Here is a 14,420-nt window from a genome sequence, read left to right as displayed (position 1 = left end):
TCTTTTCAATTCAAGTTTATTTTGTTATTTAGTGCAAATTATATTACATAACATGGTCAAAAATTAAGAAAACAACAACTAGAACTATATACTGAATTAAAGAAATAGGTCACATTAATGATATTCTCAGTATTTACAGTACACAAGATCCAGTTCATTTTAAAAACGTACATTCTGTCCCATTGACCTGGAAGGATCCAGGTAAAACCCTTACCCAGTCCCAAATAGACCCCTACCCCTAGCCCCTACCAGATAGGCACTTCACATAGATCTAAAAGATCTAGACAGGTACCTCCTGGTAAACTTGGTGAAATGATCACCATATTGCTTCATGTCCTTTCAGATCTACACTTAGTATATAGCAGCTAGGTGCTAGGGGCTAGGTTTGGGAGTCCCAATGCCTTCAAATGAACCCCTGTCCCAGTCTCCTTCCATTCATAATCACTGGTCTGTATTTAAACATGAGAGGCAAGAGCAATATTTTTGATCCGATCCCTTTTACCCAGAGTACTTTACTGTATAGAGATCCAGAGCTATACGACTCTCCTCTTAGCTACAGTATCAAGACCAGAAAGGAAAAGAGACAAGGAGGAAGCTTCCTTTACCCCAAAGTGGTACAACTGACACACATAAAATAAATCAGACACTTTCACTTCAATGTCTGTCATCAGCTTTATAGCACACAACAAACACCTACACTCTCAACATGGAGAAGTAATCTTTCAATCATATAGTTTTCCTTGTAACTTCACACTGCAGAGCCTAAAGCTACAGTGCAGCCATCCAGACTGCTGTGAAACTCAGAGGAAATGTTGTTCATGTTCTAGAAATCAAACAGAAAGAGGCAGATATCCACCAGACACATTCAAAAGGCAGTCAAATAAAGTGTTGTTTTTGAATGAGTTCAGTGGTTAAACTGGTTGTTCCGGGTTAGGCGTATCAGTGCTCTTTGATTACTGCTCTTTAGCCCCAGAGAGGCTAACCTCTAGTCATTCAACACACACCTGTTCAGACTACCTATCCCTGTTTCTAAAACTGTGCTCTTTATGAATCATGAATGAACTGGAAAATAAACATGTTCAGAGATATCAATTCTTCATGTGCTAAATCAGACAAATTCATAAATAACTGTACAGGGCTGGTGAACTGGTCAGTAACTCCTAGGCAGAGTATGCTGAACAGTATGTGACGTTAAAGGAAACCAAACCAAATAGTATCTAAATATTCAATTTTACGTGTTACATTTCAGCACCTATGAAAGCCAGCCTTAACTTGTATTAGCCTGTCTGTAATTGTATTGTGATCTGAAAACATCAGACACCAAGATGTTATGATATCTTACCAATAACTGCTCTATTTGAAAAACTTCCTTCACAGCCATATATGACCAGAAGTTGTTTTTTTTCCCAGAACAAGTGACTTGGACCTGGAATAAACCTGGTCCTAGGTATTGGCAATTTTTCATGGTCAGGTCATTTCTTGGTCAGGTCAAAACTCCTAGCCCTAATTCATGAATTGATCTTGATCTTTCCCTCTCATCAGTGAATTAAGACATTGATTATGTGTGGATATAGTACGCTGCCCACAAGCAGTTTACTCCAATGAAAATTGACTCTTTACATTGCGAGAGGTCACAGTGTCTGTCTGCCAGAGTGAAACAGGGCCAGTGTGTAAGCCTCTTACAGAAGAAAATGAGAAATCACTGCCAAAAAAAAGACTGTGCAGCACACCCCAACATTTCCCAAAGACAAGATACAAATGGGTAGAGCGATGCTGCTGTAGGTGCATGTTGTTGAGTTTTTTTCCCCCTGGTATGTATGAAATCACACACACAATCCTTATTTTGCACTTATCCTGTGTGCTGTTGTGTTTTCTATTATAGCTACAGTACTGGATAATACATAGGCAGGATCCCTTTGTAGTTTGAAACAACATGAAAGTCCAATGTAAGTGAAAAATGGATGAGAAATAAATCCAAGTGCAATATGTCCACTGGATTCAGTTGAATGGTGCAGTTAAATGGTGTTTCAGTTTTGTGTTTGAAAGAGCATTTTCTTTGTGATATACAGTGCATCTCTGGCCCCAGCAAACAGTTAGATTCTCCCAACATCCACGTATGTGTTGTGTAGAAGCACTAATGCAAAAACATATTTGTGAAGGCATTGATAAAAGCAAAAAATAGAAACAAGCGATTCATATGAGGTTTCTCTCAATAAGAAATTTGAAATGCAAATAGCGATTATCAAATAGGCAAATGAAGCTTAGGTACAGCTTGGATAACAACAGCTATTCAACAATGGAAGACACAAACACACAGCGCACAGTCCTACAAGTTCTACAGCAGAGTAGCTACAGTCACTGACTGAGTGGACTAAAAAGAGTCTTTCATGTGTCTGGGTAGACCCATACCGTAATGTGCCAGGGTAGCCCCATACCGTAATGTGCCAGGGTAGTCCCATACCGTAATGTGCCAGGGTAGACCCATACCGTAATGTGCCAGGGTAGACCCATACCGTAATGTGCCAGGGCAGGTCCAGTGGGTACTGTACATCTTTACACCACAACAGTACAAAAGCATTCATTCCCTCTCTCAAATCAGAAAGAGTGACCCAACATAATTCACATATCACAATTTACATAAATCTGGGGTACACAGAAATGAAAATATACATATACCACACAACCAAACAGAGCTCAAAATGGAGCTGCATTAACAGAAGGGTCCCATTTGAAAAATAAATAACTTAGGGTTTTCTTTTAAAAGACATGACTTCCAAGGGAACTAAACCTGTTTCAAAGTCTTTTTCATCAGGCGATAAGACAGACGTCTATCTGTTGGCCCTAGATAAAGATGTGGTCCATGGGAGAATATCGATTGCATATTCCTCGCGTCCTCTTTCCTCACCTCCTTCTCAAAACCCATTGCAGGAGAAGGTCAGAGGGGTGGGACCTCTGGCTCTCTCATCCAATGGGTTTAGAGAAGGAGATGAGGAGAGAGGACAAGGAGTATGCAATTGAGATTCTCCCCATGTTTTCAATGAGTAGTAATGCCTTCTGCTTCCTCCCATGGTCCTTGTGACCTGGTCTTGGGAGGCCATGTTGTTACCAGAGAAAGGTATTCTGGTAGTCAGAGTCACCAGAGATACAGATTGGTAATCTTCCCTTCTGGTCACATGGTCCGTAGTTATCCCTTTTTATGGTGGTCAGAGGCCAGCCTGGCTAACAATAGGTCCATATAGTACAGTCCCATGGATACAGTGTCCAGTGATGATTGACCGTCGGTGAGTCTACAGACACCCACACAAACACACACCCCCACTGGGCATGATAGGGGTCAACACACACCCCCACTGGGCGTGATAGAGGTCAACACACACCCCCACTGGGCATGACAGGGGTCAACACACACCCCCACTGGGCATGACAGGGGTCAACACACACCCCCACTGGGCATGACAGGGGTCAACACACACACACCACCCCCCCCCCCCCCCCCCCCGGGCATGATAGAGGTCAACACACACCCCCCACTGGGGGAATAAACCAGACCAACTCTCACAACTGAACACACCTATGCGCGTGCACACACACATACACACCAACCTGATTAGTAATTTCTCGCCCTATTTCTCACCCTCCACCTCTCTCTCACTTAGTGTGTGGAGTCGGTGCTGGGCGTGCCCAGTTGGTGCCAGTCTGCCCAGCACTGTCCGGGTGTCAGAGTCTTCAGAGGGATGAAGGCCTCGCCCAGCAGGGTGTTTTCCCAGAATGCACCATCCCCCAGTACCCGTAGGTGGATAACCCTCTGCTGCAGGTCTCCACGAGGGATGCGGTCATATACCAACTACAGGGAAAGAGAAGACACACAGAGTTATATACCAGCTACAGAGAGACAGACAGAGAGACAGAGTTATACACCAGCTACAGGGACAGTAGAGATACACAAAGTTACATGCACAGTCACATATCAACTAAGTCTCACCATCTCATTGTAGGTGGGATTGCAAGTGCGGCGCGCGGCCTTGGTCTTCCTCTTGCTGGTTTTCTGGGGGTCTGGGAGGAGGTACAGCTTGACATAGGGGTCAGGGTCTGTCCCTTCCTGCAAGGGTTGCTAGGAAATACACAAAAGGAAGGATAGTCAGTATATATCTAAAATAACAGTCTACAGTAGAAGTCTTCAACACCATTACATTCTCACCATTACATTCTCAAAGTACACATGCACACACAGAATGCATGCACACGCGCACACACACTCACCAGGCCTCGTATGTGCATGACCATAATGAAGAGCTTGTCACTCTTGTAGGAGATGGAGAGCTTGACCTCTCCTACCACTTTGCCTGAGACCGGAGCCCAACAGATCTCTGCAGGTGGGGAAAAATGACAAACAGAGACAGAACATGTGGTTATAGCAGAATTATTGTCTCAATGTAGGATTTTAATAAGGCTATACAGTATGAGTGTGTGTGTGTGTTTATAGTGGCAGGAGGTGTGTACATGTATTGTGTTTATGTGTGTGACGGCCCAGGGAGCAAGGAGGGCTGGATCTACAGAGATCGGTGACTGTATACCTATATACTATATGTGCAGTAGATACATCTTCATTAGAACACCAGTCAGCCAGATTGAAAGCTGGAGTTCCATTAACCGCTAAGCCCTAACTCATGAACGTTGCTAAATGACTAAAATGTAAAATGTCTATGATTGGTTACGTTATCACATCGGCTACTATTCCTGTGACCAAGGACACAGAGTGTGTCATGGACTCTGCTTGGTGTGGCTGTTTGTTTTAGAAAGTGATAAAGTTAACCCTGTAGCTATATGCTATGCATTACATCTCGTTAAAATCAGGCTTCCGATAGATAACCATCTCCTCTCAGCGAGTCACCTGATGCATCACACACTGTGGGTGGGTGGGTGGGTGGGTGACCTGCAGGTTTGCTCTGCAGTGTGTTCACCACTGTTCCAGGTTTCTCGTCTCTTTGCAGAGGATGGAAGAAAGTGTAGATGAGGTCACACTGAGATAAAGAGAGACAGAAAGACAGAGAGAGACAAAAATAGACACAGAGACAGAAAGAGAGAGAAAGAGAGAGAGAAAGGGGAAGAGAGGAGGTACATTCAGTCAATGACAGAAAACAACATGACACCTCCACGAGACCCAATTCATTCCTAGGTGGAACATCAACTCACACCAACGCTGTGGGCGGTATTTCCAAACTGAAAAACAGAAATGGGCGTGGTAGCAGTTCTAGCTTGTGTTTAAGTTTGACATGGAAGTTGAGCTGTGTGTGTGATGTCAAACTGTTCTATTACAGATACAGTAGAGGGAAGTTTGCCAGCAATCAGAGGCAGGACAGTTCTGGTAAGTGACTACAGTACCCGCCCTGACAGACTGTGTGTGTGTCTAAGGCTGTAACACTGATATGCGGCTTCTTCTAAAAGGGGCTGATTTCTAAGAAACTCTCCAGTCATACTGAAACCACAACCACGTTCAGTGACTCCACACAGATCATTCTGCCTCCACTTTAATGAGCCTGTGTCAGTGCACATAAATAACTGGCAGTTATATAAATAATACACTAACAATTACAGCAGTTTCACATACAGTTGAAGTCGGAAGTTTACATACACCTTAGCCAAATACATTTAAACACAGTTTCACAATCCCTGACATTTAATCCTAGGAAAAGTTCCCTGTTGTAGGCCAGTTAGGATCACCACTTTATTTTAAGAATGTGAAATGTCAGAATAATAGTAGAGAATTATTTATTTCAGCTTTTATTTCTTTCATCACATTCCCAGTGGGTCAGAAGTTTACGTACACTCAATTAGTATTTGGTAGCATTGCCTTTAAATTGTTCAACTTGGGTCAAACGTTTCGGGTGGCCTTCCACAACCTTCCCACAATAAGTTGGGTGAATTTTGGCCCATTCCTCCTGACAGAGCTGGTGTAACTGAGTCAGGTTTGTAGGCCTCCCTGCTCGCACACGCGTTTTCAGTTCTGCAGACAAATGTTCTATGGGATTGAGGTCAGGACTTTGTGATGGCCACTCCAATACCTTGACTTTGTTGTCCTTAAGCCATTTTGCCACAACTTTGGAAGTACACTTGGGGTCATTGTCCATTTGGAAGACCCATTTGCGACCAAGCTTTAACTTCCTGACTGATGTCTTGAGATGTTGCTTCAATATATTCACGTAATTTTCCTTTCTCATGATGCCATCTATTTTGTGAAGTGCACCAGTCCCTCCTGCAGCAAAGCACCCCCACAACAGGATGTTGCCACCCCCGTGCTTCAAGGTTGGGATGGTGTTCTTCGGCTTGCAAGCATCCCCCTGTTTCCTCCAAACATGATGATGGTCATTATGGTGAAACAGTTCTATTTTTGTTTAATCAGACCAGAGGACATTTCTCCAAAATGTATGCTCTTTGTCCCCATTTGCAGTTGCAAACCATAGTCTGGCTTTTTTTAATTGAAGTTTTGGAGCAGTGGCTTCTTCCTTGCTGAGCAGCCTTTCAGGTTATGTTGATATAGGACTCCTTTTACTGTGGATATAGATACTTTTGTACCCGTTTCCTCCAGCATCTTCACAATGTCCTTTGCTGTTGTTCTGGGATTGATTTGTACTTTTTGCACCAAGGTACATTCATCTCTAGGCGACAGAACGCGTCTCCTTCCTGAGCGGTATGACGGCTGCGTGGTCCCATTGTGTTTATACTTGCGTAATATTGTTTGTACAGATGAACGTGGTACCTTCAGGCGTTTGGAAATTGTTCCCAAGGATGAACCAGACCTGAGGTCTACCATTTTTCCCCCCCTGAGGTCTTGACTGATTTCTTTTGATTTTCCCATGATGTCAAGCAAAGAGGCACTGAGTTTGAAGGTAGGCCTTGAAATACATCCACAGGTATACCTCCAATTGACTCAAATGATGTCAATTAGCCTATCAGAAGCTTCTAAAGCCATGACATCATTTTCTGGAATTTTCCAAGCTGTTTAAAGGCACAGTCAACTTAGTAAACTTCTCACCCACTGGAATTGTGATACAGTGAATTATAAGTGAAATCATCTGTCTGTAAACAATTGTTGGAAAAATGACTTGTGTCATGCACAAAGTAGATGTCCTAACAGACTTGCCAAAACTATAGTTTGTTAACAAGAAGTTTGTAGAGTGGTTGAAAAACGAGTTTTAATGAGTCCAACCAGAGTGTATGTAAACTTCTGACTTCAACTGTAGTCATTTGCATTAACAATGAACTGTTAATATAGAATTAGGATGACATTCATGGTCAGTCTAGTGATTTTCAAACCTGTACTCTGGGACACCCAGTCATTCCATGTATTTGATCTATTCCAGAGTTAGCACACCTGATTGAACCGAGTCAACACCTGACGAGGTAAATCAGGTAAGGGAATCACGTCTGAGGGAACCAAGAGGTTTGAGAACCACTGGTCTAGTGAATATAGTGATAACACAGTGCTTTAAATAGACCTTTAAATAGAATGGCAGACACACAACAGGGGTCACTATGTGCCTGAACCAAAGGTCGGAGGTGACTGGTTACCTGGGCGACTTCGGGTGCAGCGTGCACCAGATGCCAGACGTATCCGTTGAGCTCGTCTTTTCTCCTATCAGCCATCGCCTCTCCCCGAGACCGCCCAATCAAAAACCGGCTGGGGAAACTGGAAGGGGCATCAAAGGCAGTGGTGTAAAGTAAGGAAAATACTTTAAAGTACTACTTAATTAAGTAATTTTTGGGGGTATCTGTACTTTACTCAACTATTTATATTTTTTATAACTTTTACTTCACTGCATTGCTAAAGAAGATAATGTACTTTTTACTACATACATTTTCCCTAACACCCAAAAGTACTCGTTACTTTTTGAATGCTTAGCAGGACAGGAAAATGGTAAAAATCCCTACTTCCTCTGATCAAGCGGATTTACTAAACACACATGCTTCATTTGTAAATGATGTCTGAGTGTTGGAGTGTGCCCCTGGCTATTCGTAAATGTAAAAAAATACAAGAGGGGCTCCCGGGTGGCACAGCGGTCTAAGGCATCACTACAGACCCTGGTTCTTTCCTGGGCTGTATCACAACCGGCCGTGATCAGGAGTCCCATAGGGCGGCGCACAATTGGCCCAGTATCGTCCGGATTAGGGGAGAGCTTGGCTAGAGGGGCTTTACTTGGCTCATGGCGCTCTAGTGACTCCTTGTGGTGACCCGGGAGCCTGTAGGCTGACCTTGTTTGTCAGGTGAACAGTGTTTCTTCTGACACATTGATGCGGCTGGCTTCCGGGTTAAGTAGGCACGGTTTGGCGGGTCATGTTTCGGGAAGACCCATGAGACAATATCGAAAATTGGGGAGAAAAAATTTAAATACAAGAAAATTGTGCCGTCTGGTTTGCTTAATATAAGGAATTTGAAATTATTTATACTTTTGACACTTAAGTATATTTTAGCAATTACATTTCCTTTTGATACTTAAGTATATTTAAAACCAAAACCAAATACTTTCACTTTTATTTGACTAATTTTCTATTAAGGTAACTTGCCAGCAGCATACCACCCTACGTCCCACTGCTGGCTTGCTTCCTTCTGAAGCTAAGCAAGGTAGGTCCTGGTCAGTCCCTGGATGGGAGACCAGATGCTACTGGAAGTGGTGTTGGATGGCCAGTAGGAGGCACCCTTTCCTCTGGTCTAAAAATAAATATCCCAACGCCCCAGGGCAGTGATTTGGGACATTGCCCTGTGTAGGGTGCTGTCCATCGGATGGGACGTTAAACGAGTGTCCTGACTCTCTGTGGTCACTAAAGAGCCCATGGCACTTATCGTAAGAGTAGGGGTGTTAACCCCAGTGTCCTGGCGAAATTCCCAATATGGCCCTCATACCATCATGGTTGTTAATGGGCATAATGCCAACCCAGAGATGGCACTAGTGGGGCACCTATCTAGGATATATAAACAGGTGCATTATGAGTGTCTGATTAGAATGTCGTGACCTGTAACATGTTATACCTGAGTAAAGGATTATGCTTGAACTTTACCAAACTCTCCGATGTGAGTTATTCACATAAAAACAACGGTCACCTAATAATCCCCAGCTTACAATTGGCACATTCATCTCCCATGTAACTATTCCCCAGGTCGTTGCTGTAAATGAGAATGTGTTCTCAGCCAACTTGCCTGGTAAAATAAGGGATAAATGAAATCTTTAAGTATGACAATTGGGTACGTTTTCCACCACTGATCAAAGGACATTGCTATGATTTCACTTTACAGTTACTACAGTTAGTATCCACCTCATTTTCAAACATTTCTATGGGCACAGCCAAATAACGGAAGTGATGGATTTCACTTCCGGTTTACTTCCCTACTGCAGCGCGCCGGTGGAAAACTTGCCAGAGGAAATGATTTGAAAGTCAATTCCTTTAGTATAAAAATAAAATAAACAAGTATAAGTGTAATTTGATTTAATTTAAGATCGCTATCGTTTGCTAGTCCTACTGGTAGGCTAGTTCTGTTGTGATAATAACGTTAGTTATATTGTCAGAGTTAAGGCCCGGGCAATACACCAAGCCAATAACTATAACCATAATTGTAATGATAAACTATAGGCTACATAACTATAAAACGCTGGTGAGCATCCACACAAGAGGAAATGTCATAGTTGATCATTCTGCAGTCCTACACCTGTCAATCAACTGATCCACACATGCCACTGCTTATAATAAGGTGGTAACAAGACCATTCATGGAGTCTCTAACAGAGAGATACAGGTTCAGACAATTCCGTGTGTTCATTGTCATAGTCATAGTGAATTTTTCTATGCTGTAGGCCTGTTCTACATTCAGCAAGACCAAGCCTGCTTCTTTCCCCAAATAGGCTATTAGGCCTAGCATAAAAAATGAAATGTCCTACTGTATCTTTTGTAGCTATTCCTGAGATTTTACGAGAAGAGAAATGGCCTATTGTGGAGAGGCTTGCATAGCCAATAGCCTGTTGTACACGGAAATAGCTGGAAGAGAGTCTAGTGATGTGTAGCCAAAGTAAGAAGCTAAATATTAGGGCTATAGGCTAAATATTTACCTGTCAAAGTGCAAGACAAATAATTTGACAGATTATGAAATGGCAGATCTGTAGTGGGTTCCTCCAGGCTGTGCTCTGTGGCCTACGTTTTTAGACAATACAATTATTATACCTGGGCTACAACAACACAGTGCAATGAGGAACGTATTATTGTTATCAAGTGAGTACACAATTATTGTCCATATGCTGTAAACTGATGTGATGTAGGCTAATTTGAATAACTGCTCATGCCGAAATAACTGCATAGGCCAACAGCCTAGGCCTGAGTATGCAACTATTTGGGTCTATTCTTGACAGTTTAGAAGGTCTAGAAAGGTACATTAGCAGGTGACTCATACGGTGTATTTTGTCAGGATGTAGCCTGGTGTTAAGATAGGCCTACTGTAGTAAAATATGAACTTCTCCTTTCCAACTCCCTACCCGTGAATGCTGTAGCCTATTTTACAGTCAGCCAGCAAGAGTGCATCTCTCCTCCAACAGACTATTAGTAGGCTAAAGAAAATACGTTGAAATGTGTCCAACAAGCTTTTGTAGTCTGGCTTTTCCTGGGACTCTACAATAATTCAAAGGAATAGCTGTGGCAGTGAAAAGGCCAGGTGCATAATTGCACAGCAAAACAGTGAAGACAGACAGGCTGTAGACTAAGTTAGAAGTGGATGCATATTAGCCAATAATTCATTAGCTCAATGTTAGGCTTCACACTGCAAGTGAATATATCCAGTCAATTTACACAGCGAAAGTAAAAAAGGTTTATCAGATAAAGAAATCCTAGGTAGCTGCCTATACTATGTGTGCTCCTGAGGCTGTGCTGAGCGCTCCTTCCCAGTCCCCAGCTAACGGCTAGAAAACACACCATATTGTTTCAGTTTTTTAAGGGACAAGAAATGTATCCTACTGAGGCTACAACACAATGTAATGAAGAATGTTATTATTGTTCTCAAGTGAGTAACAAAACTCTAGTCTAGGATGTAAACGGCAGTGAATAGCCTGTCATTTGAACAACTGCTCAAAAGCCTGGCTTTTTGAATTGTGGTGGAAATTCTAACCAAGTGAGAGAGACTTTGTTATTTCTTCAAACAATCAACCTTTATTATCGATTAAGAATTGCAATAATTGAGCTGGTCAACGACCACCCATGGATAATCGTTGAGAGCCCAACGAGCAGATTTGGGTTACAGCTCTTTATAGCAAAGTGCATCCTCCTGAATGTTCATGACAAACAACATGTGTAGAATTATACAAAGGTTCATTATGCTATCAAGCAACAGACAGCAAGATTTACATTGTGCCAGGTTTCTGTCTCTAGGTCATTTACTGCTTGTTTATACAGGGTTATTTTCTCAGTTTCACACTCCTTAACACACAGATACTAATGCAACAAGTCCAGTGTTCATCTGCATGTGAGAGAAACTGGAGGGAGGGTTCACCTGGTCCTGGCACACAGGCCAGCATTTCACAGACACTAATCATTCAATGGACTGCAGGCTGTAGGTTCTATCACCAAGCCATCATAAATCAATTGCTAGCGCCACCCCCAGAGGCCCAACTCAGTCCCACAGACACAGATGAGACAGTACTGAGAAACCTTATTCCATGTATAAACAGTATTAAAACATCATCTTGCCATTTTCTACCATAGAATGCATGTTCATTTAGAAATAACTCCATCTAGCCTGCCTGATTGGAAAAACCATTTGGATCAGTTCTGGGTTTTTTCGCTGCAGTTTACAAGGTCCAGACACATTAGCAGGACAATAATATGGTGTATTCTGTCATGATGTATCAGCTAACAGAAACAGGTAAATACAGGGATTTCTAGTGGCGCACATATGAATTACGATAATGTGCGAGCGCAGAGGAAGTTGTATCCATAGTTGCCGCGTTTGGCTTCCGTGTTTTAAAAGTGTTGGAAAATGAGGTGGATAGTTACAGATAGATACCAGTGACATTTCCTACAGTCATTTAGATTCCAATGATTATCACTAAAATTACTATTCCTCTATTACTAGTTACTGTTGTTGTTGTTGTTTCAAGAGAAGGGTGATGTTCTGTACATGATCAATGTGTGTGTGTGTGGTGTGTGTTACCTGGGTAGTTTGGATGAGGGGAAGACGAGGCGTAGTTTACTGTGTAGTTCATAGAACTCCTCAAAGCTCCTCTGGACCAACACTGACCCCTGCTGGCCCTCTCGCTCCACCTTCACCACAAACGCCTGGGGGGAGAGACACACACACTATACAGTTGATCTTACATGACTCCAGCTTTACGTGATGCATCCTTTACAGGCTGTGGGTTAGGATTTGGGAGAGACAGTTTGTCTTTTGTATTTGTTGCTGGGCTTATACTAAAGTGTAGGTGCATGTGTGTGTAGCTAACTGTAGACTTACATAGCATTCATTTTCTGGGGCTGTGTGTGTATACGTAGTATATTGTATGACTAGACTTATGTATTCTTGTATCATTTGCTGGGGCTGTATGTGCGTATGTAGTATAGTGGACATATCACTTGCTGGGCCTATATGAACATGTAACTGTAGATATTCACATAGGTTTAATTTACGAGGACTGTAGGTGTATATGACTGTAGACTTACGTATCCTTTGCTGGAGCTGTACGTTCGTATGTGTCGGCAGACAAAGAGGTTGCGGATGAGTCCATCCGTCTTGAGGGTGTAAACCCGAGGGGCAAAGGAGAGGACAGGATGCTCCTCGGATGAGGCAAACTTCATCTGGGCCAAGTTATGGATGAAGAAGTTCAACTTAGTTGCAACACTGCCCAGACTGGACTCTATCAACCTAGAGAGGGACAGAGGAGGGACAGAGAGAAAGTGAGAGATGAGTCAGACAAGAGACCAGTCTATGACTGTACGGTTTATACTGTAAGTCTATATAGGGGCAGCGGGTAGCCAAGTGGTTAGAGCGTTGGGCCAGTAATCCCCGAGCTGACAAGGTAAAAATCTGTCTAACAAGGCAGTTAACCCACTGTTCCTAGGCTGTCATTATAAATAAGAATTTGTTCTTAACTGACTTGCCTAATTAAAGAAAAAAACTATAGAATATACTGTGTGCGTGTACCTGGTGAAGTACATTGTAGCGTCAGCCTCAGACTCGTGAGGTCTCAAGGCGTCGTAGACATACTTCAGATCATCCAGGTCTGACAGCTCAGGAATGCCACACGACAACATCTATACAGGACACAAAGGAAGACATCAGTGTGTGTGCGTTCATACACACACACACGTGTGTGTGTGTGTGTGTGTGTGTGTGTGTGTGTGTGTGTGTGTGTGTGTGTGTGTGATGTATACGTACCAGTCCCAGTAGATTGAGGAAGAGGTGTGTGTGTTTGCGGATGAGGTTGTAGGCCTCACAGCACAGGTCCACAAAGTCATGGAAACGACTGGAAGGTTTGTCTCCTCCGTTGATGACATAGGCCATGTCAGAGGTGAACACAAACGGAGCACGGTCCCTGCCAATCACAAATACACACAGATAAATACCAATCAGAACACAGGGCCATTGGTCTCTTCCAACAGGAACAGAACCAGCTGTCTGCCTGCCAATCAGAAAAAGACTAAACCAAAACCAAAGACAGTGGTAAAAGTTGCGTTCCTCTGTCCTCGCAATAGGGACTACATCTAGATTAGAAATTGAAGTTGGGCATACATTTCCTAGGGCCCTCCCGGGCTCACCGTTTGATGTTGCCAAACATCTGGGCGTGTCCTAAAAACTTGCCAAAGTCAATGTGGAACATGTGACCGCTGGTTTTTAGCATGATGTTGTCGTTGTGGCGGTCACAGATACCCAGGATGTAGGTGGCCACGCAGCAGCCTGCGCACGAGTAGATAAAGTTCTCAACAGCCTAGCAGGACACAGCACAGGGTCAGAGGTTACAGGTCAAAGTGTGTACGACGAGAGAGTGTTGGTGTGAGGTTGAGAGAGTGGGCGAGTGGGTGTGTGTGCATGAGTGAGTGAAAGCTTGTGCATGCGTGCACATGTGTCTGACCTTCTCATACTCGTCCTCTGTGGGGTTGTGTTTCTGTAGCCAGTCAGCCAGGGGGCGGTCCTTAAAGGAACCAGTCACTCCATGTTCCCCCTGGATCTTCCTCAGAGTCTCAGCCTGGGGAATCATCTCCACCATACCTGAGAGAGAGAGAGGAGAGAAGAGAGAGACGAGAAAGAGAGAGAGCGAGAGAGGAGAAAGAGGGCGAGAGAGACACATACGCTACATAACCAAAAAGTATGTGGACACCTGCTCGTCGAACTTCTCATTTCAAAATCATGGGCATTGATATGGAGTTGGTTATCCCTATGCTGCTATAACAGCC

General features: G+C 43.3%; 1 protein-coding gene across 2 annotated transcripts in view; it reads right to left on the bottom strand.

The window, feature by feature from the left end:
* The window catches only part of LOC106583503 (phosphatidylinositol 4-phosphate 3-kinase C2 domain-containing subunit beta), a 63,656-nt gene continuing 49,236 nt past the window's right edge, over positions 1-14,420 (bottom strand). The window contains exons 22-32 of one of the 2 annotated variants that reach the window (XM_014167762.3): positions 14,099-14,235; positions 13,785-13,954; positions 13,405-13,561; positions 13,171-13,280; positions 12,690-12,891; positions 12,184-12,308; positions 7,570-7,687; positions 4,934-5,021; positions 4,261-4,367; positions 3,983-4,111; positions 1-3,844 (exon numbers count right to left, since the gene is read on the bottom strand). In XM_014167762.3, the coding sequence (XP_014023237.2) occupies positions 3,653-3,844; positions 3,983-4,111; positions 4,261-4,367; positions 4,934-5,021; positions 7,570-7,687; positions 12,184-12,308; positions 12,690-12,891; positions 13,171-13,280; positions 13,405-13,561; positions 13,785-13,954; positions 14,099-14,235 (1,535 nt within the window). In that variant the 3' untranslated portion in view covers positions 1-3,652. Of the gene's footprint in view, positions 3,845-3,982; positions 4,112-4,260; positions 4,374-4,933; positions 5,022-7,569; positions 7,688-12,183; positions 12,309-12,689; positions 12,892-13,170; positions 13,281-13,404; positions 13,562-13,784; positions 13,955-14,098; positions 14,236-14,420 lie in introns of both variants that reach the window. The other variant, XM_082967621.1, reaches the window with a different exon arrangement.

Source organism: Salmo salar, chromosome 22 (assembly GCF_965601325.2).
Source record: "Salmo salar chromosome 22, fSalSal1, whole genome shotgun sequence".
Taxonomy (NCBI): domain Eukaryota; kingdom Metazoa; phylum Chordata; class Actinopteri; order Salmoniformes; family Salmonidae; genus Salmo; species Salmo salar.
The sequence above is the reverse complement of the archived record's forward strand: the minus strand, read 5'-3'. Positions and strand labels throughout refer to the sequence as shown.